Source organism: Chroicocephalus ridibundus, chromosome 2 (assembly GCF_963924245.1).
Source record: "Chroicocephalus ridibundus chromosome 2, bChrRid1.1, whole genome shotgun sequence".
In the NCBI taxonomy this organism is placed as follows: Eukaryota; Metazoa; Chordata; class Aves; order Charadriiformes; family Laridae; genus Chroicocephalus; species Chroicocephalus ridibundus.
The window spans coordinates 112646934-112670730 of record NC_086285.1 but is presented as its reverse complement, the minus strand read 5'-3'; the positions used below and the strand labels follow the sequence as shown (position 1 = coordinate 112670730).

At 38.3% G+C, this 23797-nt stretch overlaps 1 protein-coding gene across 2 annotated transcripts in view; it reads right to left on the bottom strand.

The window, feature by feature from the left end:
- PIEZO2 (piezo type mechanosensitive ion channel component 2) overlaps positions 1 to 23797 on the bottom strand; it is a 320283-nt gene that overhangs the window by 194807 nt on the left and 101679 nt on the right. For both annotated transcript variants that reach the window (XM_063326530.1, XM_063326531.1), the window contains exon 3: positions 8386 to 8511. In XM_063326530.1, the coding sequence (XP_063182600.1) occupies positions 8386 to 8511 (126 nt within the window). The remainder of the gene's footprint in view (positions 1 to 8385; positions 8512 to 23797) is intronic.

The window sequence follows — 23797 nt, the reverse complement described above, 5'->3', positions numbered from 1 at the left end:
CATTACAGAGAAGGTTTTAGACATCAAGGCTGAAAGTGAGTATTTAGCATACTGCTCAATTTTCACATGGCAGCGCGTGAGTCCAGAAATAAAGACTCCATAAGTACAATGAACACCAACTTTCCGAACTGCTAGGCAGTAACACCCAGCAGGAAATTAAGCAGGACTTATCATACGTGCCTAAGAAGCAATTACAGAAGCTTCTGTTTCCCCAGTCATAAATTTCCTGGCTGCATAAAGTTGCACTAAAAGCGCTGATGAAATGTTGACATTCAATATGTTCTGAATTAAAGGAAAATTAACTTTCACATGCAGAATAAACTATTGTTGCAAGTTTCTGGTGAGGCAAAAAAAAGCACACGCGCACCTTTGACTAGTTTATCACAGGATGTGTTCCTTGTGCTATACATTTTTGACTCTTGGAAACACTGAAGTGACAGTCAGAAATGGTCATTGGTAATACTGTACAACTACACGCCTTTTTAGGACCTTGTATAACGACCATATTTGTGCACCACAACCTGCTCTTACAGCACTTTTTATAGCTAAGCATCCTTTTTAGTCACAAATTCTCCTTGACTCCACAGGAAAAATTCCTTTTTACATATTTAATGACTCAGACACTGCATATCACCTATGCAAGAAGCTGCACACTATGAAATCAGAGAATGACAGGAACTACATTAACTTTTTTTTTTTCCCTTTACTTCATGTCTCCTATTTTTCTGTCATTTGGTAGGTTTTCAGAGGTACCTGCCATGTGAAGTAGTACGACAGGAACTTCAGCTACAAATGCTCTACTGCAATCCATGTGTACACTACCTGTGCTAATCTCTGAAGAATTTTCCCTCTCGGTGGAGATTTGGATAAATGGTTCCTCATTGCTTTTAAGCTCATTATTCTGCAGGGTTAGTCACTGATAAGAGGGAAGCTCTGAAGAAATCCTATTCTCATTATTCTTTAAGTTGTGGTATTTCCATTAAGCCCTGAGCCGTACAGACAACTCCTACTGCAGGTCATACAGTACAAACCAATGAACGGGAAAAGTCCCTTCTCGGAGGAGTTTACAAGCTAAATCAAGGCAGGGGTTTTTTTAATCCTCATGGCACTGGGCAGATGGAAGTACCACAAAGAGACAGTCTTACTGCTTGGGATAAGAAGGATGAAATCCATATACTGACATTTAAAAGCTTTTTTTTTTTTTTTTTACTCAAACTTTGGCCAAGATTATAATCTTTGAGATGACACAGAAAAGTATAATTAAAATGCAGACGTCCAGCAAGATAATACCCACTCTTAGTGGAATAAAGGTTTGCTTTCAAACATACATTTTCAAACTGAGATAAGCTAACAAATGACATCTATTTTAGTTTCAACTACAATAGCCCAAGGCAATTGCTGATGGGACTAAACACTTCAGTCTCGACATATCTCAGAAAAAAGAAATGTGAGAAAATGCAGGTATGAGGGCAAAAGAAGGGCTCAGGTTTGAGGTAGACCCTTGAATGTTGAAATGAAGAATTCGTTAAACAAAAAAGGAACAGTATTTACACATACATGGAGGTGACTGAAGATCTCACAACTCTGTCACTAAAACAATTGTCTGGAAAGTGCCTTGAGCATCTGCCTGGTGATGAGAAATGGATGCGTTCATTAGGGAAGAATGAGCTGATGTGCCTGGGATCTAACACTGGTTTGCTTGGGCACTGTAGAACGTGGGTAACTGTTACCTTTGATTTTGGTAAGCAAAATCTTTCCAGAGGACACAGTGACTTTTTCAGTATTAAAAGGAAACATTACTTTGCCATGACTTCCGCTCAAAAATGTTACCTTGTTACGTAAACTTACGAGTTTTCTTAGTGCCACTTGGATTAATTTAATTTCATATGAAGTAATGTGTTTGCAATTAAAATTGTCAGAATTATCAAGACAATTCACGGTCAAGAAATTATCACAATATTTGTTTCATGACAGTATTTCAAATTTTCAAAATATTTGTTTTCACGGCAGCCCCTCATGAAATGATGACAAAAGTCCATGAGACACGCTCAAACTCCAGGCAGGAGCTGGGCCAGTCAGTCATAGTATTTAAAAGACCTGCATGCACCTGCCATCCACCTTTGAAATAGAAATATGAAACTCTGTATGAAGTCTCTTAATCTTTTGCCCCTTTATAAGTAAAAACAGCATCTTTATTTCCAATGCATTAATAAATCCAACTAGAAATCACAGAATCACAGAATCGCTTAGGTTGGAAAAGACATTTAAGATCATCAAGTCCAACCATCAGCCTAACACTGCCAAGTCCACCACTAAACCATGTCCCTCAGCACCCCATCTACACGTCTTTTAAATACCTCCAGGGATGGTGACTCAACCACTTCCCTGGGCAGCCTGTTCCAATGCTTGACAACCCTTTCAGAGAAGAAATTTTTCCTAATATCAATCTAAACCTCCTCTGGCACAACTTGAAGCTACTTCCTCTTGCCCTATCGCTTGTTACTTGGGAAAACAGACCGACCCCCACCTCACTACAACCTCTTTTCAGGTAGTTGTAGAGAGCGATAAGGTCTCCCCTCAGCCTCCTTTTCTCCAGGCTAAACAACCCCAAGTTCCCTCAGCCACTCCTCATAAGACTTGTGCTCCAGACCCTTCACCAGCTTCATTGCCCTTCTCCAGACACGGTCCTGCACCTCAATATCTTTCTTGTAGTGACAGGCCCAAAGCTGGACATAGTATTCAAGGTGAGGCCTCACCAGTGCCGAGTATGGGGGGGGGCGATCACTCCCCTAGTCCTGCTGGCCACACTATTTCTGATATAAGCCACGATGCTATTGGGCTTTTTCGCCACCTGGACACACTGTTGGCTCATATTCACATCAAATACGATGGCCTTTACAGATGCAGTACTTTTCAAAACCAGCACAACTTTAAAAGCACACCCAGGAGGGTATAAAAGACATGAAATCTCACCAGGTACTTATTCATTCCTATGAAAGGTCAGCTGGAGTCCCAAGTCTGAGCTTTCAATAAATGGTGAAATCTAATTTATTTGTACTGGGTATTGCTGCTTCCTAATATAACCCAAAACCTCAGGGACACACTTGTAGTAATGCAAACACAGGATGGTCTGTCAGCCAAGAAATCATTTCAAAATTTATCTAAAGCAGAAAGTTATTATGATTCCACAATGGTGGCATGCATTTGTTTGACATTCACTCGGCATACTGGGGACAGAGAAGTATCTGAATTTAGTTCCCATGATCTAACAGAGAAGCTATCTAGGCAACTTGGTGCTTTAAGCCTATTCTCCCTTTTCCTACACAGAACCACTTTGTAAATAAAGCACTCAAACTATACACAGTAAACAAACGCAGTGATTCACAGAAAGTCTTCAGAAAGAGTTCAAGGTATCCATTTCAGCTCCATCAGTTCTATTATTTGATGTATAAGAAAATACCTGAAATGCTGCTTTTGGTGTTCCAACAAACATTGAATACAAACTTAATTAGTGAATAGTTGAACCATTCTTAGTTGCATTTCTCACGGACTAAAATACTGTTCTGAAAAAAATAAGCGTTTCAGTAGATCCATTTGCAGAATTCAAGACCAAGAGATGGTAGAGTCAGCACACCAAAACCACGGATGTACACCACTACTAAGAGAAAAAGAAACTGGAGTATTTTTACAGGCTTACTAAACACAAGAAGAGGATACACTTACAGAGGAGTAGTATGATGAGCAATAATTGCACTAATTTATTGGAAATAAAGTTTAAGCGAACATCATGGAAAACATTCCTGCTGGTGGAAATGCCATTCTTAAGGATGTTTAAAATTAGTCCTAGGAAAGAACTATAGCATGCACACTGAAGAATGAGACTCAATATTACCTTGTAATCTAATTTTCAATTGCCTGTCTCACAGATTCTATACTCAAAAGACATTACCTAATCTAATAATCAGAATTTTATTCCATAAGAAGTACAAATTTAATAATGAAATTGTATTACTGCATGAATACTACTACATCTCAAAATCAGATTCTGTTTTATACGGAGACATCATCAGTGAAACAAGACTGATTGCCTAGCTCTTGATGGCTTAAAAAGATTAGCTCAGCTCACCCTTTCTGTATTTCTTTCTGTATTTATTCTTTTCCTTCCCTATACGAACTATGATTTTAAAAAGAAGCTATCTGAGGGATAATTCAATGTTAGTTCCATACAATGCAGCTGTGGCTAACCAGAAATCTTTCATTAAGCTAAAGAAGGAGTTCTAACAACAACGTCATTTTATTAGTGCTAGGCAATACTCACAAGGCTCTGAAGGAACAAGGACCCTCTGTTAGCTAAACATTTTTAAACACCTCTATCAACCCACCAATACACGTCTCCTGTATAGCTTACAGAATGCTGTAGCATTTTGTAGTCATCCTGAAAGAGAAGGTACATGAGCTCTAAAAGAGGAAGGGTTAGAAAAGAATAACAAGCTGAAGAAGGTAAATGTTCCAAGACCTACTTATCCGAAAGACTATCTATCAGCTGATGTTGAATAAATTAAGCCCAGGATAAGAGCAGAATGTTTTAAAATGAGCCTGAAATGCTATGTGTATGCTTCGCTCTTGCAGAAGGCCCAAATTAAACCGCGTCTGGATGGAAAAGATAAAGGGATGGTTGTTCTTCATTTCCAAAATGAAACTATAACTGTATAAGGTTTAAGAGGTGATAGTTTGTATCACGCCTATAATTTAAACATTTTTCAAGTGTTTCTATTACCAAAATGAAAATATTTTCAGAGGCTTTAATACAGCAGTGTGAAAAGAAAAACTAAAACCAGAAAATGATCTTTTGATTCAGTAGTTGGCATTTGAACATACTCAGACAAACTAACCTACAGATCCTGAAGACAAAGGTATATCCCCCTCACTCATTTCTGAAACGGACAGGAGTTAGATTATTAACTACACAAAGGCAACAAATTCCAAAAAAAATACAGAATTAATTAGAAACATTTATTCTTTCATTTTTTAAGGTAAAAATTAGGGAATTGCAGAAGCAGCTTTAATTTCCCTGTAGGATGAAAGCAACACAGGGAACAATCACTCTACCACATGAAAATTTCACATACTTTATCACGGAAACAATAAGCAACTAAACATGAACTAAAATAATTGGAAGCTTTTTTCTCCTTTCTGCTATTACTCTTTTTTCCCTTCCTCCTTGTATGGTCTTTTTATTCAGCCTAGAAAGTAGTGTACCAAACGTGCACATTTACACTACTTACTTCATTTAAATGAGGGCAATATATGTTTTAATTTATTTAAATTCAGGGAGATATTACCACTCCAGCAAAATCAAAACAGAGATTAAATTTAAAGGAAAAATAAAACATTTTAGTATATCCAAAAGCCTTTAAAGGTGGTACTTGCAGACAGCCCCCATAAGAGGGGCCACAAGCAAATTGGGAGATACAATTCAGAACAGTCTTGACGAAAAAAGAAACTACATTAAAAAATGGGGAAACTTACATTTCCATTATAATGTATGAATGTTCACCTACATAAATATGGGATCAGAAATCATAGTCTGTTCTGCAGAAAAGGATTTGTGGGTTACAGTGAATCAAAAATAAAGTGTGAGACAATGCTACCATTACAAAAAGTACTACCCAGTAATACATAAACAGGGAGCGTCACTTGTAGACACCTGGGTAATTGTTATACCAATTGTATGTGCTAGTAAATTCTCAGCTGAAACACTGCCTAGCTTTGGGCACTGAACTTCAAGAAATATCTGGACCACTTGGAGAAAACAGAAGTAGAGCAACAAGGTCTTATCTTCAACAAGGATAAAATGCTCTCCTTCCCAGGAAACAACCCATAGAGAAAGTGTGGAGGGACTGAAGTTGTATAAAGAGAAGAAAATGAGAGAAAAGAGTACATATGACAGACACGACTGCAGCCTTCAAATACATAACCGGTAACCATAAAGACTAAGAGAAAGGTTTTTTCTATTTCCACATCAGGCTGAAGGACGAAGACAGAATATTTTGACTAACGGGAGAAAAACTTCCTAATGATAACTATCAGAAAAGACTGCAGAATATTTCCAGTGGAGCACACAGGGCTTAAGACAAACAGTTGTAAAAAAATGTCTTATTAATAGTTGATCCGGGTCTGGATAGGGAAACAGAAAACTCCAGTCTTCCAGTCTACCCTTCTGTACTTCTTACTGAGTGAAAAGAGTTGAATAAACACTAACAGCTAACTCTAAAATGCAGAGATCATAATGCAGACGCTATGGGCACAGTGCTGTTGTTTCTCCAACTATGGCTTAGCACACTGCTGTAGTCAATTTTGCAAAGCATTATTCATATAGCTGGGCAACAGGAAATACAGTGGGGCTGTGTCACCAAGTAATTACAAGCAGAAGTACTACCAAAGTACTTTTTGGCGCTGGAAAGCAGTCTTCTCCTCACCTACACAGTACCACGTATACTCTGGTGCCATTTCATGACAACAATTGATCTTATTGCCTGATCTAGGAAAGGTCTTGGCCTTTTCTCTCCCCTTCATTCACAACGGTCTTTATACCTCCTTTAACTTCTCCTTCAGCACCCTGTGGGCCCAGCATCCATAATGCCAGTATCACATTCCCCTCTTCACTACCTTCACCTGAAGCTCACCAACTCTAGCCATACCAGTAATCTAAATGGTGCCAGTTTACTCCGCTTACGTATTCAGGCACTAAAATTCAACAGATGAATTTTTCATGTTGCTAGACAGTTAAAACAATCTCAGAACAACTTTGGTCAGACAACTTCTCTCCCGAACAAGCCAGGCACAGTTTGGCAGTTCCTGTGGGATAAATACCATTCCCAACAGGCAACTTCAACCCACCCTCTGAGCCCAGGAAGCAAAGAGAGCTTAATGGCAAGGATGTGGGTCATCTCATGTCAACTGGCCTTGGTGTCAGAGAGCAATCCGAGGCACAGCTAATGTACTCCTACAACCATACCCATTGTCCTGTGAGGCCCCAGGTAAAGAAATCATTATTAATGGCAGCTAGGATAGAAGCTATTGCATTCAGCCACTGCTAATAAACAGGCAGAAATGGTATAGTCTATCTGTTTCTTCAGGAGTGGACTCTTCAGGATGAAGTAATTCTTTTTATCAGTTCCCACTGTAGATCCCAATTCCCACCGCGGGAGGAAGAAAAAGACAGTGGTTTCATCCCTGTCTTGGACAGTTAGGAACTCTCTACCAATACAGTGTCTAACTGATACAATTACTCTAATCTAAGTAAAAATCATGTATATGTCATAAGAATAAGAATGTTAAACAGATATAGGAAAACAACTAATTCAGTTCACTCAATCAGTAATATACATTTTTGAAAAAAATAAAACATATTTTTAGACTCTGAAGGTCTGATTTGAACTGACAAAGCCCCAGACATTCCAGTTAAAACTGGCAATTTATAAACACAATTATGCCTTTTACTTTAAGAAATGGTTTGAGTTAAAGGTGAAATGGTAATGCTCGCTCCAAGTTTCCTGAGGATTTTGTTACTTTAAGTCAAATGCTTTACTTCACATAAGGTTTCTTGTGTTGAATTGTAGTACAACTGTTTACTCAAGTGGCAGCAGCATACTCTGTGATAAATTAAATGGAAATTTATCAAAGGTAAGTTGACAGATTTAAATGTTAAACGTAAGCATTGTAAGACAAGTACAAATAGTTTCTACCTGGAGGTTACATATCCAAATCACTGGACAGATATTTTAATTAACTTCTGCACAATAAAGAATGTTTGCTTTTGAATTATTGAAGAACATTTCCTGAGAGAGGAAGATACAAAATGTCATGCAATATATTTTCAAGTAGTGTTTACATATAAATAAAGAAGAGACAAATACTGTTTAGAAACATAAACCTCAGGGACAAGATTTAAAGTTAAATTAAACGAACAACTGAAGAGAGCTCCATCAGACACAGTCATAATACATGGGTAGAGGGGTTTTCATTACTGTATCTCATTTTATTCTTAATACATTGAATTATGATCTAATAACACAAACGTGTAGCCACCTCAGGTTCTGAGGGAATTTTGAGAAAGCCTAAAAGATGAAGACATACAATAGCCAGTGCTAAGCCCCCCCCCAAAAATGCCTCTCTGGTGGGAACAACTAGTTAATATACTTGTCTCATTTCTTAAACCCACCTAGGTCTTCTTGCCCTACTAACAGTAACTCTTAAGGCAACAAACTTAAGGAAACAGAAGCAAGCTGCAGCTAAGTGCCTTCTCATCAATGTTTCACCTTTCAAACCACTGAAGCATTTGGACAGTTAAAATGTTAATAAAAACTAAAAGGTTTTACTCACAGTTAAAACCAGGTTCAATAGTTTTTCCAGCTTCAAGACTGTTTATTGTAATCTGAAAGATGATGTGCAGCAGCAGAAATGATAGACTGGTGAAACACAGAGATTTTAATAATCGTCCTGTATGCCCTAAAAGACAAAATATACATACATATAGTTGGTGAATTTCTAAACATTGCTTAAAGGTTTTCAGTATAAAATCAGTAAAAATATCCTGACCAAGGATATTTCTACAAGTCAGTTCCACATAACTTGTGATTGCCCCTTAAGAAAGTCAACATTACAGCAAAAAACATACTTAAATTATAGCGTCTTTGAGTACTCTTTAATCACAAAACCCAATGACTGTTATTACTGATACTTCCTTTTACTTTTTGGATATAAAAAAAAAAAATAATGTTTGTCGTGTCCAGATAGCAATTTTATATCAATAATAACATCACAATGCTTACCACCATGTTACCTAGTCCAAAGACAAAATATGGATGATACTTCAAATCTTGAGAAAATAAAAACCTATTAATCTAATTACTCTTTCAAAAAAAAATTATATAGGAAGGGCGATAACAACACAAACCCCTCAGTTTGGCTCAGTAGTAGAGACATACTTTCAAATGAATGCTTTGCTTTGTGCAGACTGCCCTCTTCCTCTTCCTTCAGAAGTTTTTGGAAATAATTTTCAGTACACACTGCAGAATCCTGTGCCAGATACACTTGGTCATAGTTCCTCTATGATTTATTGGATATCTATAGCCAAAACCCAATAGAAAATGTTTGATGAAGACTTAGAAAACGCCTTATAAATCCTCTAGGAAACACTCAGCTTAATCACAGGCAGCCAAACTTGCAAGGTACGAATAAATAAAGTAAACCATTAGTGTTTCAGAAAATACGCATCTTCAAGACTAAGTTGTGTTGCCGATAGAAGACAACATTAAACATCACCCTACCTGACCTATCTGCAGTAAAAGTTCTATTTCCAAAGTGGTTTATACCTAGATTCTTGCACCACCCACTTTATGCATTTGAGGGTCATTTTTTTAATTTACATACTAAAGAACAGCACTGCTGGAATTCTTTCCCAAGGTTACAAATAAAGCCAAGGCTATGGAGGGCAGAACTAGCAGAGAATACCTGAGAAATGTTCACTCTGCACGCAGCCTGTTTCGTTCATACTTACTCTGCATGTGTCTGTTATGAGCAACTACTAGAAAGAAGATGATGCTTCATATTCTGTATATAGCCAGTAAATCAGCTTTTTGCTTTATATTTGTTATAGTTCAAGAATGTCATCGATGGCCCAAATGGTACTTTATAAAACAAAGAATCAGATACACATGATTCAGCAATTTTAGAAAGAGTTACAGACTACCTCACTCCATTAGACTCAAAACTTTTGTTATATGATCACTATCTTACCTGCAAATTTTGAATACCAAATGCCTGTCATGAATTTCCCTATTTTTTTTTAAATAAAGAGATTAAACAATTCAAACAAAATGAAAAATGGCAAGAGTGAGCCTACGTACGAATTTCTGTGATCTAAAAAGGAAGATACATTCACCAGATTCATGCTTTCTATGACCTATTCACTAGCCTTTATTGGTGAGACACCAGAGTCCACACAGAAAGCAGAAAACCCGGGCTGCAGAGCATTACAAGAAAAAGACTAGATTTTAAATTCTTTGGGTCAGAGGTAATTTTTTTGTTCCTCTTCTACAGAAGCTGGCCTGGTGTCCTGGCTTAGGACAACAACTTCTAAGCACTATAAAACCATAAATTACAAAATAACTCATATTTTCAAAATCATTAGAAGAATGAATATATGACAAGCTACACGTTATTAAATCATTTGTTAAATGTGATGTCATATGTAATGCAATCCAAGGACTGCTAGCTTTTACAATTTTTTGGCAAGTTTCAATATTTGGTGGTTTGTTCCTGCATTACCAAATCCCACGCTCACGGTATTACGAGAGCTGCATGTTCAGAGTATACTACAAATGATGTATCTCAAAGCTGGAGACAAACACAAACTCCATGGACTTAACAGCTGTGTTAAAATGTACAGATTTTAAACACAGTTTGATGAAGTTCCTTCTGAAGTTCTGAGTCACAAACACTCATCAGTGCTTGGGAGTTAACAATTCAGTAGATACCAGGCACTGAATTTTCCATATAGAAGTGGATTTGGAAGTTTTTTGACAGAATTGTTTCAGGCAGCCTCCGAAGGGGAAAAAAAAAAAAGCAATGCAATTAGTCAACGCACATTCATTTCGCAAACTGTTTCCACATAAAGAAATAAAAGTATTAAAAATCTTGGGTCCATCTTTCAATATTTCAAATGCCATTTCTCTCCAAAACATATCGCAACTTTAGATTTCATTTTTTTAAATCTTGAAAACAAACATATTTGAATTGTAGATTGAACAAACCATTTCTTTAACAAAGTCTCAGATTTTGCAATTGTCTTCCTTTCAAGAACTGTGGAAAATGTTGAAAATGTATTTCTTGAAATGCTGGTATGTTGAAAAAAGATCCCCTTCAGCACAAAGCCAGCGAAAATTTTAAAGGACTATTAACTCTTGTGATAATAAATAGTGTCTCAGTGTACTGGTAAATATGGCAGGGGAAATACGCAGCTGGACGGCAGCTAGACATCTTCACTGCAGGTTACAGCATTTCTCAAGGGCTGCTCCCTTCGTGGCCATTGGTGGGACAGGACCACCATCAGATCCTACTGAGCAGGAGCCCTTTGCCTGCACCGCATTCCGCTGTGCCAGCACAAACTAGACACAAGAAGTATTTGGAGAAAAGTAAGAAATACTATGCCCCCGATTTCAAAAGCTTTGGAGAGACATCAAGAACTTGGGAGAAACGGGAGTGCTAAACATCAGTGAATTACTGGATACATAATTTATGCCAAGGAAGAAGTGACAGATTTGGATAAGGGATGAGTTTCAATTTATAGTGGGGTTTGCATAAACCCATTTGACTGTATTTTTACTTACATTTTTTTCTTTCTACTGGAAACTTAGTTCTAAATTACACAAACAAAAAATTAACTGTATGCGTACAGAACTGAGATGGTGAGAAAAGAGATGGGATGAAATTAAACATGGGGAATAAAACAGAGCTTCTTACAATGAGGGAGAAAGGTTTCTGTCGTCCTTCTTTAATTTTTATTTATTCTAATTCACCCACAGTTACAACCCTTTTGCTAAAACATACTGTAACTGTTCAGTTGCCCTAACATGAAGTCCTTAGGGACATTAATGGAAGCTGACTGTCCCACACAGAAAGGAAATACGTACTGTTCAGAAAGCTGCGTGGACAGAACAGACACGCAAGAGAACATCACCCCAGCCCACACCAGAAATCACAACACTGATGCCTTCATTTTTGTCTCAGATGTGTAGACTCATGTATGTCCATCAAGACTAAAATGAGAAACAACTTCTGGCAAAACACCTGGGTTTGTAGCTTGAGCGCTGGGTTCTGATTTTACTCACACCAACATGGTGCCACCAGCTTCAGCAAACTGTGACGGATGGAAAGGAGAGAGCAGATTTGCCTCACAACTGGCCTGAAAGACTAAGAAAAATGGGTTTGCTTTCAGGTACAGCGTGCCATTCCTAACGGCACCCAGAGGGACCAAAACCTGGCATGTCGCTTTAGAAACATACCCCAATGTAGGGAGGTTGCTCCAGCCTCCTTGTCCCTCCAGAAGGCTCCTGGGAAAGGGCTTTCTCCCCTCCCGTTACACCTGCAGGAAGCCGGTGAGGATTCAAAGGCTTCATTACCCTCTTTCTCTCCAGCCCAGCTGCAACACTAAACTGGAGTCAAGAGGGCCAAAAGTTTTTCACACATGGCAGAGGAATCCATTTCTTATTTTTCAAACGTAATCCAGCCAAGAGCCGGATTAGTAATGGCATGTCCCCCCCCCCCCCCAGTCACAGGCATGTAGCCTCAGTGCAACTAACTATTTGAATGCATCCAACCAGGACTGCAGCCCTCAACAAACACATGCACCTCTTGACTGCCTACATCACGATTGTATGCAAAGGTGGAGCCTGCTGCTCACAGTATTTCCAATATAGACAAATAGTACATTCATGGTTAGACAGGCAGTCCTGTGATCTTTTCTGCTACCCTTTTCCCTCAAACAGTGGAGTATAACAGAATTCATTTTTTTTTGTACACCCAGAACTTCCTAAGAGCTTCTTCCAAAACAGTGTGCTAATAGGGCATCAAATAACTGAATGGCCAGTTGTCGCTGAGACCTGCTTTAAATCACACATATATGCTTTTACAACGTAACCTCTCCAAGAACCTTAGACTATTGCGAAGAGCCCATCATACTATATCGTATCATATCGTATCATATCATATCGTATCGTATCATATCGTATCATACTTTCAGTTACTTGTAAGGTGTCTTTTCATTCCACACATTCTTTTTTTCCTCTTTCTGATCTATTGGATGTGGCAGAACAAAAAAACGGGTTGAGTCTATAACAAAGTTAATAATACTGCTAACAGCTTATCCTGATTTTTCAGTAAGCAGTACTAAGCATCTATATGCAGAAGGTGATAAGTTCAAAGCGTCAGTATCCATTCTGCATGCCATAATGGTATCTCAATAGGGAAAATAGAGGAAGAAAAATTTTTTTTTTTTTAAATGTAACCTTAGTGTTGCATTTTCTGAAGTCAGTTGGGTTTTGGATAATCCTAACACCTCTTCAGCTGTACATTTTACCCCAAACTGCTGCAACACCTTCAATTCTACTCCAACAGTTTTGCTTGGGAATTTTATTTACACAAAACTTTTTATTCAGATCACAGCAGATGAAATACCAAAGCACAAGTCATTTTTCACATAATCTTTGATAGCATACGCTGAGGGATAAATATTAATGTGCATTTATCTCCTGAACTAGTGACACTTCAGTTAATAAAGATAGTCTATTACAGCCATTCAGGATTTATTTTTTAATAAACCTCTTCATCAGTAAGTGACAAACATAAAACTGAAGAGCTCTGGGGGCGAGGCTTGGTTGCAGTAAACTTCTGCAGCACAGACAGGGTCAGTCCCACAGAATTTGTTTCAGCTAGAAATCTTAAAATCTTAACTTCTTGATTTCCCATCAGGAAACCAAGCATCACCTCAAAATCTAGCTGGAAACAGGGTCCCGAGACTTTAATCCCCTGCTCCATGGTTCCAAACAGGAGTCTGTCAACATCATCTATACTATAGATTGGGGCAGTTAGAAAACATTTAATTCAAAACATCTGTCCTTTGGAAAAATCTGGAAGTTTGGGGGTCATATGATCTGCAAGAAAAAAAAAATCAAAACATCATAATTTCCCAAATAAAAGAAATACCACCTTTGGTCAGCTCTGTTTTAAGTGCCTCAAGATACCATAACTAACTTAGTGAGATAAATGCAAGAAGTTGGCTTCTGATGAAGTTTCAGGGGTGATAAAAAATAAGAGCTGGTTCCAGCCAATCATCAGACAATTGTCATCACTGAGTCGAACATGAACATCTGCCACTTTGGCCACAAGTGTCAAACACAGATTCACAGATTTAAACATAAACACAGGTGAAAGTTTATAAGCATGAAATAAGTGCTGATATATCCATCTTCCATTTGAAAGGAAAACCTTGTATTTCAGTATGGGCAGCCAGCAACACTGAAGAATACAGTCCGGTCCCCTTTCCTGAATTCATCAGCACTATGGTACGGTAATTGACATTTAACACAGCAGAACACCTCCTGATGACCAAGGAAGACAAAGAAAGGGTTCAAATAGGAGTTCTAAATTCAGCTGAGATTTTCAGTGATGACTACAGGATTAAATTTGCAAGGCACACAGCAATTTGGCCCTGTCCAAGAAAGCAGTTAAGGACATGCATATCTTTGAACACATGAACAGGGACTGAAGGGCTCTCAGTGTTGCATAAAAGGTTGATCAAGTAAGACTGACTGCTTCACTGCGAGGGTATTGATATTTGATGTGATCCTGGCTTTAAGCGCACAGCTTGCAAGTCAGCGGAAGTCAAACCGTTTTAGATACCTCTACACCATCCATTGCTAACACCGGTGCTCCGCAGAGGCTAATTTTCGCTATTTCTCCTTTACAGTTACAATCTGTACTTATGCCCCAATGTGCAGGGTAAGCTTCATCTCAGTGTTTTCAACACTTCTCTTCCTTGTGCACTTCTGGAGGCGCAGAGAGACAGTGCCCTCCAGTTCCAGGTTCTGTAAGAATGATGCTAAACGTTCACTAGTGCTAGTTATATCTATTAATAAACAATCTTTCTGAGACATAAAATATCCGTAGTATTTCTACATGCGCGGTACAGCTACGTACTCAGTAGTCTATGCTTAGAGTTTCGGCCTCTTCTGTGCTGAAACACAACGGGACAAAGCTATGAATAAGGGATAGAGGAAGGCGCTCATTTGGAAGGACTATACTAAGAATAACATTTGGTAACGGTGTGCCTTGTACACTGTATATTGTGCAATGGCAAGCCATTGATCCACCACATAAAGTAACTGCGTATCGGCTGCTATTCACCAAGTCTTACGCGTACTTCTTATGTAGACTCAAAAAAGATAATGCTTAAATCATCCTGAAGCTGCCAGGAATTATTTTAATGGTTAAAAAACTGCTGGCATTTTCTACCCAAAATAAAAACAAAACTTACTTCCTCCTTTCTTGAAAGTGCTGCCATCCTTCCACTGCACAGTAAGCATAGTTGTCGGTACATCTATATTTAGCTTAATAGAAAATGCATTATTTATTTTCTTTTTTTCCCCAAGAGTATCTTAATATTTCAACATCATCTTCTACCTGGAGGATCTGAGCTTCCTAGAGCCTTAAACAATGCACAGACATCACCACTGCAAAAATACCAAACCACTTGTTTCACTCGCTGGGTTTCCAGCAGCAAGACAAAAAACAGAGAGCAATTAACTAATGCCGTGGTCTATTTTGTACCTGCCCAAGCTCAAGCCTTAACATGCATATTCACAAACAACAGCTTAAGATTTCATGCTATTATCTTTAGCTATGTTTAAAGCTATGTGCTCAAGTGGCCACAGTGAAATCCAGACCAGAGAATTACAAGATTTCAGATTTAGAATTTTCCACAATAGTTTCTCAATGTTTAAACAGTTTTGTCCATGCCTTCCTGAACATGCACGTTATTCCCGCACGTGGCCAAATCTCGCAATCTACAACTGTGCCCAATGGAAAATATTTCTAATAAATTTACAAACAAGGCATAATTCCTTAATTTTCAGCAACTTTTTGTACTATAATTTATTCCTTTGCATTTCAAATTATATTATTTCTTAATGATAAAACCACAAGAATTTGCAAGTTTATCACAAAATATATAATTACCTAAAAATTTTACATTACTTTTTAAAGCAAAACAAGACACATTGTTCCAAGCTGTGTATCTGCACGTAAAACGTGGGTTCCTTCATAGTCTTTCACATACTTATGTGTTTCCTTACATTTGCCTTTCTGTTTCTGTCTCTTTTTGAAATACTACAGAGCCCTAAGAAGGAAAAAAAAAAGGCAGTTTATAGATAGACACTTACATTGCAGGAATGCCAACCAGACTTGGGTAAACACAGTCAAAAATGTTATGTGTAATTAAAAAAAAAAAAAAAGATTCCGAAATGAAAACATAAAAAGTGCTGCATAGGATAATAAATGCCTACTTACTCTAACTTCTTGCAGGATTTCCTGTTTTTCCTAGAAGTTTTCGTGCCCAGAATACTACCAGAACTGAGCTGTATCCTCCGCATCAATAGACAATACCATCGTTCAAGCTAGTCATAATCTCTGACTCGCAAGTTTACACAGGCAATTCACCCATTTTGTTAACAAAATATTTTGTCAGACAAGACTCAGAACTTAACCATTCATTTTTTTTTCCAGATGATACTCATAAGCTTTCAAAGCAAACAACAGCTACTTGATGTCTGCTTCTTAATTTGACAGGTGACTGTACCAAGCTAAATACAGGAAATAAATATCATCTCAGATACTAGAGCATATGAACACTCAGCAATTTTAAGCCAGAGCTGTTCTTTCACAAGAGGAGTTGAGGCTTTTAAGACAGAGTTCCAGTTACTTCCCTTGAGGAACCAGACTCTCCATATTTGCTAGTAACAGATAATATTTATTTTGAATTCAAATTGATGTAGCCATTATTATCTGTTAGAAGCAGTGCTCGCAACTTTCTTCATTCCTCTGCCACGGTCATAAAGAGCAGGTAACTCTACCCACTACTAAGCTCCTTCAACAACAGAGAGTCCAAACAACTCCCAAGTAATGGGAGATGACAGCAGGTCATGTGCTACGGAGTTGAAACACATTTTTAAAAAATCTGTACTTACTAGGAGGCAAATAATTTTCTCCCTTGAGTACCCACCCACGTATGTTCACAAGCAGCAAACAAATTTGATACAATACAAGGCAGAGTGAGAAGGGAAGGCTAGAAGTCTACGTAAATAAGACTAATACAGCCATGGCAAACCGAACCCTACACCACGATGTTTTCACAAGAGGGTAAGTGTGCATAATTATGCGTACTGAACTCGCAGTGGAAGCTGTGCTATGAGTTTCTACCCTTGGCAAAACATTCCCAAGAAGCTCTAGAGGCTGCTTCAGCTCAGGCAAGAGTTTAACATCTTTCTGAAGAATTTGCGTTAGTATCTCCAGCACAACATAATGCAGCTCATCACCCGGCTGAAGAGCCCCTGGGCTGAAATGCATTCGGCGTTTCGACTTCAACTTTACATTTCAAAAATGGAAAGGGTCTGAACTGTTAAGCCCTCCTGTCTACACAGAGCTGAAGTAACCTATGCAAGGGCATAGCTTCATTCCCTCTTTATCAGAGGTGCTTAGGGAAGTAGAATGACAAGATGGAAAAGCAAGTTATTTATGGAAGAAATTTGTTTCTAAAAGTTCCCTGGTGTTTGAAGAACATACTATGATGCTAGTATGCCACATGGCCATGAAACTTTCTTCTTTCTGAAAAAAAAAAATTACTTTCAAAAAAAAAAAACCTATTGCAGTGGGCAAATGGAAGAGGAACTGATAGCTTCCTATAAACATTAGTAGTATCCTTTCACCAAGATCGGGTGGTTTTCTAAAGAAATTAAAATACAAACTTCTCAAGAGACTATGTTGTATATTCTGTAAAATTCTGTAGAAATATAGATTACAGGAAGTCAGAGAACTACAGACCACTAAATTCAACTTTCACGCTTGGCAAATTGGTGAAAAATATAACACAGCTGAGAATTAGACAGTTAGGTAAGGACCATACGCTGAGGAGGAGTCCAGGTAGTTACCACAGAAGATGGTCACGCCAAGCAGATCTTAGAAATCTTTATGGAAACCAGAGAATATGCGTATAAGGATATTTTAGATGACGCAGCAAGCTTAGTTTTCAATAAAATTCTGGTGAGTATTCCAGAAGAACAAACTTCTGTCAAAGTCTTTACAGGAAATGATCTGTCATGGGAATGGAGGAAACATCTTCTTGGGAAATGTCAGCTCTGGCTGATTTATCTTCCAGTCCAGTTGCAACAGGTTCAGAACAAAAGTTCTCTTTTTTTTTTTTCCATATTAACGACAGAATTAATCTTATTTGCTACATTCTGCATAGTACTCCTATTATGTGCTGAATTAAATGGATGCAGATGTACTGCTTTTGTTTGGGATAGACTCAATTTTCTTCATAGTAGCTTGTATGGGGTTATGTTTTGAATTTGTGAGGAAGACAGTGTTGATAACAGACTGATGTTTTAGTTATTGTTGAGCAGGGGCTACGCAGCACCAAGGCCTTTTCTGCTTCTCACCCCACCTCACCAGAGAGTAGGCTGGGAGGGGACACAGCCGGGACAGTGACCCCAACTGACCAAAGGGATATCACATACCATACGATGTCACACTCAGCAATAAAAGCTGGGGGAAGAGGGGGGAAGTGGGGGACATTTGGAGTTAACAGTGTTTCATTCCCAAGTAACCGTCACACTTGATGGGGCCCTGCTTTCCTGAAGATGGCTGAACACCTGCCTGACTATGGGAAGCAGCGAATAAATTCCTTGTTTTGCTTTGCTTGTGCCCGTGGCTTTTGCCTTACCTATTGAACTGTCTTTATGCCAACCCATGAGTTTTCTCATTTTTACCCTTCTGACTTTCTCCCCCATCCCACTAGGGGGAAGTGAGTGAGTGGCTGTGTGGTGCTTAACTGCTTAGCGGGGTTAAACCATGACAGTACATATAAATATACATGAAATCTGGACATCAAGGAACTCACCTATGTTTGCAGAAATACTAGATTCCTTGAGGAGAAGAAATGACGTTTCTCAATATTGAAGAAAAGGCTTACACTAGAGAAGAGTGGAACTCAGTGCGATGCTGAATTCCTAATGACACCACTAGTATTTTCTTGCAAATAATATACAAAAGCCATTCAAAAAGCAAGCAGAGAACAAAAACTACATCTGTATTATCACTATGATCGCAATTCCATGTGTGCATACACAATAGTTCTCCCCTCCTAATCTCTCTGTATGTAAAAAAACAGCTGTAATATTGTCTATCACATTCTAGGTAGATCATAAAAAGGAATTTTGCACAGATAATCCACTACTTTCAACTCCAAAATGTTTACTGTGAAGTTTCTCTGATAAGCCTACAGGTCAAGACCATAAGTGAACCATCACATTTCCATATGAAGACACCTGTTAAATTTTTGGGACAATAACTACAGAGAGAAGCAAACAGTTAATTTTCACCCAACAATATGCATCCTGTGTTTTGCATAGTGGAAAAAGGTGACCAACATTACAGTAGGTCAAGCCTATGCTAGTAAGGTGTCTTTCAGATAAGCGTATAGTTGAGTAATGAATAAACAGTGATGCCTTTCCTTCCCAGAATGGTTACTACCATGGGCCAGGCATTTGATGGCAGCAGTCCAAATACTGAAAGGCTAAGAGATAGAATCCATAGCGGGTATTGACACTCTGAAATCTTAAATTGCTTCTGAAAAAAAAGGTAAGGAAAGGTCAAGAGTTGCGTATTAGCACACAAATCCGGGAGGAAGAAATTTACTGGCAATTTTTAATTATCCAATTTAACAAGTCTGACACTAGAAGGGGGAAAATTTCCCTCTGAATTTTCAGAATTATTTTTAAGCAGCTGGAAGAAGTGCAATTTCTAATGAAACAAAAACTCGTGAAATGGAAACTAAAAAGAGGGAGATGTCAAGGGAAAAAAACTAAACCAACAGTGGAACTGACTAGTAATCTGGAATCTCCATCATCCTACAGTCCACTGTTAAAATAGTAGAAACTGTGAACATAAAAGTAGCTACAAATGTCTGTATCTGCATTGGTACAAACCAAAGTCCATTCTCACCAGTAATCAGTAGCGGCCATAAGCAGATGTCTAGGGAAGCATACAAGAAGGTTAATACTTCGTCCAAGCCTCTAATCTTTTTCAGGTTGCTTGAAACAGATCTGTTTGGTAAACTTCGCCTCCATGAACTCTCCCAGCCTCCCCCTCAGCCATGCAAATTTTCAACATACACAACATTGTGCAGCAGGAACTGCCACAGGTCAGCTGCTCACTGTGTGAACAAAATCCTTTTGCTTGTTCCCAGTTCTCATATTATGTGAAAAAGAGAACAACTGGTCACTATCCATCCTTTCCCCATCCCTCATTATTTTGTACCTCTCAATCATACAGTCTTTCACTCGCATCTTTTCCCAGCTGGAGCCCTAGCAGACCCTAGCTGTTCCTCAGACACTGCTGCATGTACTTTAGTTATCCCCATCAGCCATCTCTGAACTCTTTTCCAGTTCTACTACATTCCCTTTAGGGTAGGACACCTCTAGCACTACAAAATACAGACACATCATGGCTTTACACAGCAGTACAATGTAATTTTGTTTAACACTCTGTTTTATTCCTTTACATTCACATTTCTTTTTTCAACCTCTGCTGAGGCTCTGAACTAAATGTTTCCATGAATGCATGTATCACAAGCCCTGGATTGCATTCCTCAAGGACAATGTCAGCTCAGTGACCACTGTTTTGCGTGTGATCATTTTTCTTTTAAACTTTATATACACTTGTCCCACAAGAACACAAGTGGGGTAAGAGGAAATCAGTGCATTCACTAATTGAAGGGATCTTTTTTTCTTTCTTTTCCTCAGAGATGCAGCTGAATGTATAAAAGTTACCAGAAGCATGCCCTTTTAAATACACGATATTTATTTGGAAATTCCACCAATCTCCACTGCGGGAAATACCCTTCAAAACCCTCTTGTCGCATCAGACACTTTCAAAGACCGTAAGTTTTATTGCCTGCGTCTGAACAAATAGATTGTCTCAAAACACAATTTATCTATTCTAGTGCCTGGAACCTACAGTAAGGAAGATTGCCTAACACTGAAACAAGTTTGTCATAGACCAACTTATTTCATCCACATATCAAAAATTACACGAAAGAAAGTATGTGCAGTCTTCAAAGATAAATACTTGAGTTGTTCTCTGTAGCCCTGTGGGATTTTATCAAGGTTTTTCAAAATAGTTACATTTCGCCATCAAGAATAACCAATTACCAAGCACTCACGGCAAGACATTGGCTGAGTAATGCTCGTGTCCAACTAGATCTAATATATCTGGCATTTTGTCCTCTGGGGCAGACATAAAAGGATCAGTAGTTTCATTCTTTCACGTACAGCAAAAATTATGGGGATCCTACAGCCAAATGTAGTAAAACTGCTTCAACACTGAAGCTGAATTTGGCATCTATGCTCGGCACACATGTAGTCCAATTGTTGTCCAAGCAGCGCTTCAGGATCCAAGAGGCCTCTGGAGTGGTATATGAGACATCGCTGTGATTCAGCTGGGATTTCTCACACATCTGCCTTTCTGGTAGAAGGATTTGGAATCGTCCCCTGGACAACAGTAGGGCTGGTGGGACAACAGCCTCAGACAACTCTTGCAAGAAGCACTAGGGACTGGAATAGAGGACTACACTATTTACACCTCTTCTTGTGGATGCTCATTAAAAAGGGTTGCTGCTTGAGCACTTTAAAATACTTTTCCCTGTGGTAGAAGACCTAGGTGTGGAACAAGAAAGCCCAAATATACACAGAGTAACAATATGGAAGTGGTATGTAAGATGATTGATCGGAATATATGTACTACCGTGATTCTCGGGGTACGGTTTTAGCATTCTGTAAATCAAGGAGATGTAATAGAATAGCTCGCTGTTTTCATGGCCTGGATTTTTAACTGATTAGTGATGTTGCCTTTGCAGATGAAAAAAACCCGAAAACCAACAACAAAACAAACAAGAAAGGGAATGTTGAGACGCATAAAGTGTGGAGATTATGGAGGACATAAGGGATGAAGATATTCCTATGCTCTTTACAACTAATAAAAGTAGTGTCTCGGTTCTTTACCATGGAGCGTGAGCTATGAGTCTCGATCTGGAGAAAGGACCGGAAAACTTGCTTCTACCATTCTCTGAGGCTATGCTGGAAGAGGAGCTAAGTATACCTTTAAAGACTACTTAGGTGTTTCTAATCACCCAGAAGGTTATACAACAGCCAAAGAGACTTCAACACTGTAAAATAACAGCTCAAAGCTGCCAAAGTGCCCCAAACAGCCCTGTGATCCTGCGCTTTGTGCCTTTTGACGAACGTTGAAGTACACTAGAGGTTTCAGGCATAGTCTTCAAGAAAAGTCCCCGAAAGCCTGAGCTCAGGTGCACCAAATACATCTCTCTCCTACCTCTGCAATTCTAAAAAGACAAGCAGTCGAAGAATAATTAACTTGTATCTGTCATACCTGGAGATTCAAGTGTGGAAGACAAGAAGCAAACTCTTGTTTGGCTATGTGACCTCTGAGAGGTCACCTAAGTGTCATCTAAGTCACTGACATCATGGAAGTAGCATAGTGCCTAATCTGCAGTCACCGTAATCTCATTATCTTGACTATTGTTATGACTAGTCTGGAAAAACTCAATAAAAAATTGCCTGAAACACATTGATACAAGTTTTTTATGATTAGGAGGGAATGAGTACATTTCTAATATGAAAGAAATTGAAACATACAATACGTTCACTTGCATATAGATTGGCCTTTATGTTTGGATAAGCTCAAAAACATTGCTACGAAATAAGAAAGCTTGCTTTTGGAATTATTATGGAGACAAGAATGGACACAGTTCAGTTTGGAAGTATGTATGTAGATACATACGTGTTGTGCACATGCAGGAGTACACTGGCCACATAAATATATGCTAAGTAGCCAATCTTTTCTCAGCTCACAGAACAGTTAATAGCCTCACTTGTAGGCTGAGAAGCAACAGTATGCAAAATCTATTTTGTCATCTAGATTCAGCCTTATAAGAAAACAGCTGAGCTTCAACAGTTCCAGCATGGCATATGCTGCTCCTTGGGAAAGGGAAGATTTTGCTTTGTATAGCATTATCTCTAATACGAAAACCACAACCAAATGTAAATGTCATCTGGTTATGCTTCATATTAATATGCATAACATAAAATCATTTTAAAATTTAGTCTTATTTTAAATAATTTGCTGGTTTCCATTTTCTTGTACGTAATACTTGCTACTTACCTGTAACACTAAAGTAGAACCATGTAATTTACAAGGAAACAATTCAGATTCCAATATGGTGTGTTACTTAGTGTATGATTGAGTGAAGTGTCCAACAAAATCATGCCTCTGTGAATTTTGTAGGATTATTACAATTCAAAAAGTATTCAACTACGAAGTCCAATAATGAAGGGAAAAATATGTATTTGATGTTATACTCCAGCATCCTAACTAAAACATTGGAGTACAGTGTTAAAACAAAAAATAGACACATGTCTTACAAATATATACTCCTGCTATAAAACACATCTGTATTCAGTACGGAGTCAGTAGCCTAAACTATTTTCCAGTCAGACAAATTCAGACCTTTTCTTAGTCTACAACATACTAAAAATATTTAATACGAAGCGATGTTCACAAAGCTCACAAAAGTGGAAGTCTGATTCTATTTTTGATTGCCAGCGTTTAATAATTCAGGATGAAATTCAAGTTGCTAAAGGAACTTTTACAGTACTTGGCAAGAGGGATGAAATGCCACTGTTCAGCTCAAGAAATCAAAAATACAATTATTTACTTCGAACTTACAAAGCTTAGGTATTTTCTTTGCATTTTTTTTTTCAACATAGCAAAGTGAAGAATTTCCACTTCGGCAACTCTCAGCATTTTCTCACAAAAAAAACCTGATTTTGTTGTAGCATATCTTCCTCCTTTAAACGTACATCCGAATTAATAACAGTTCACT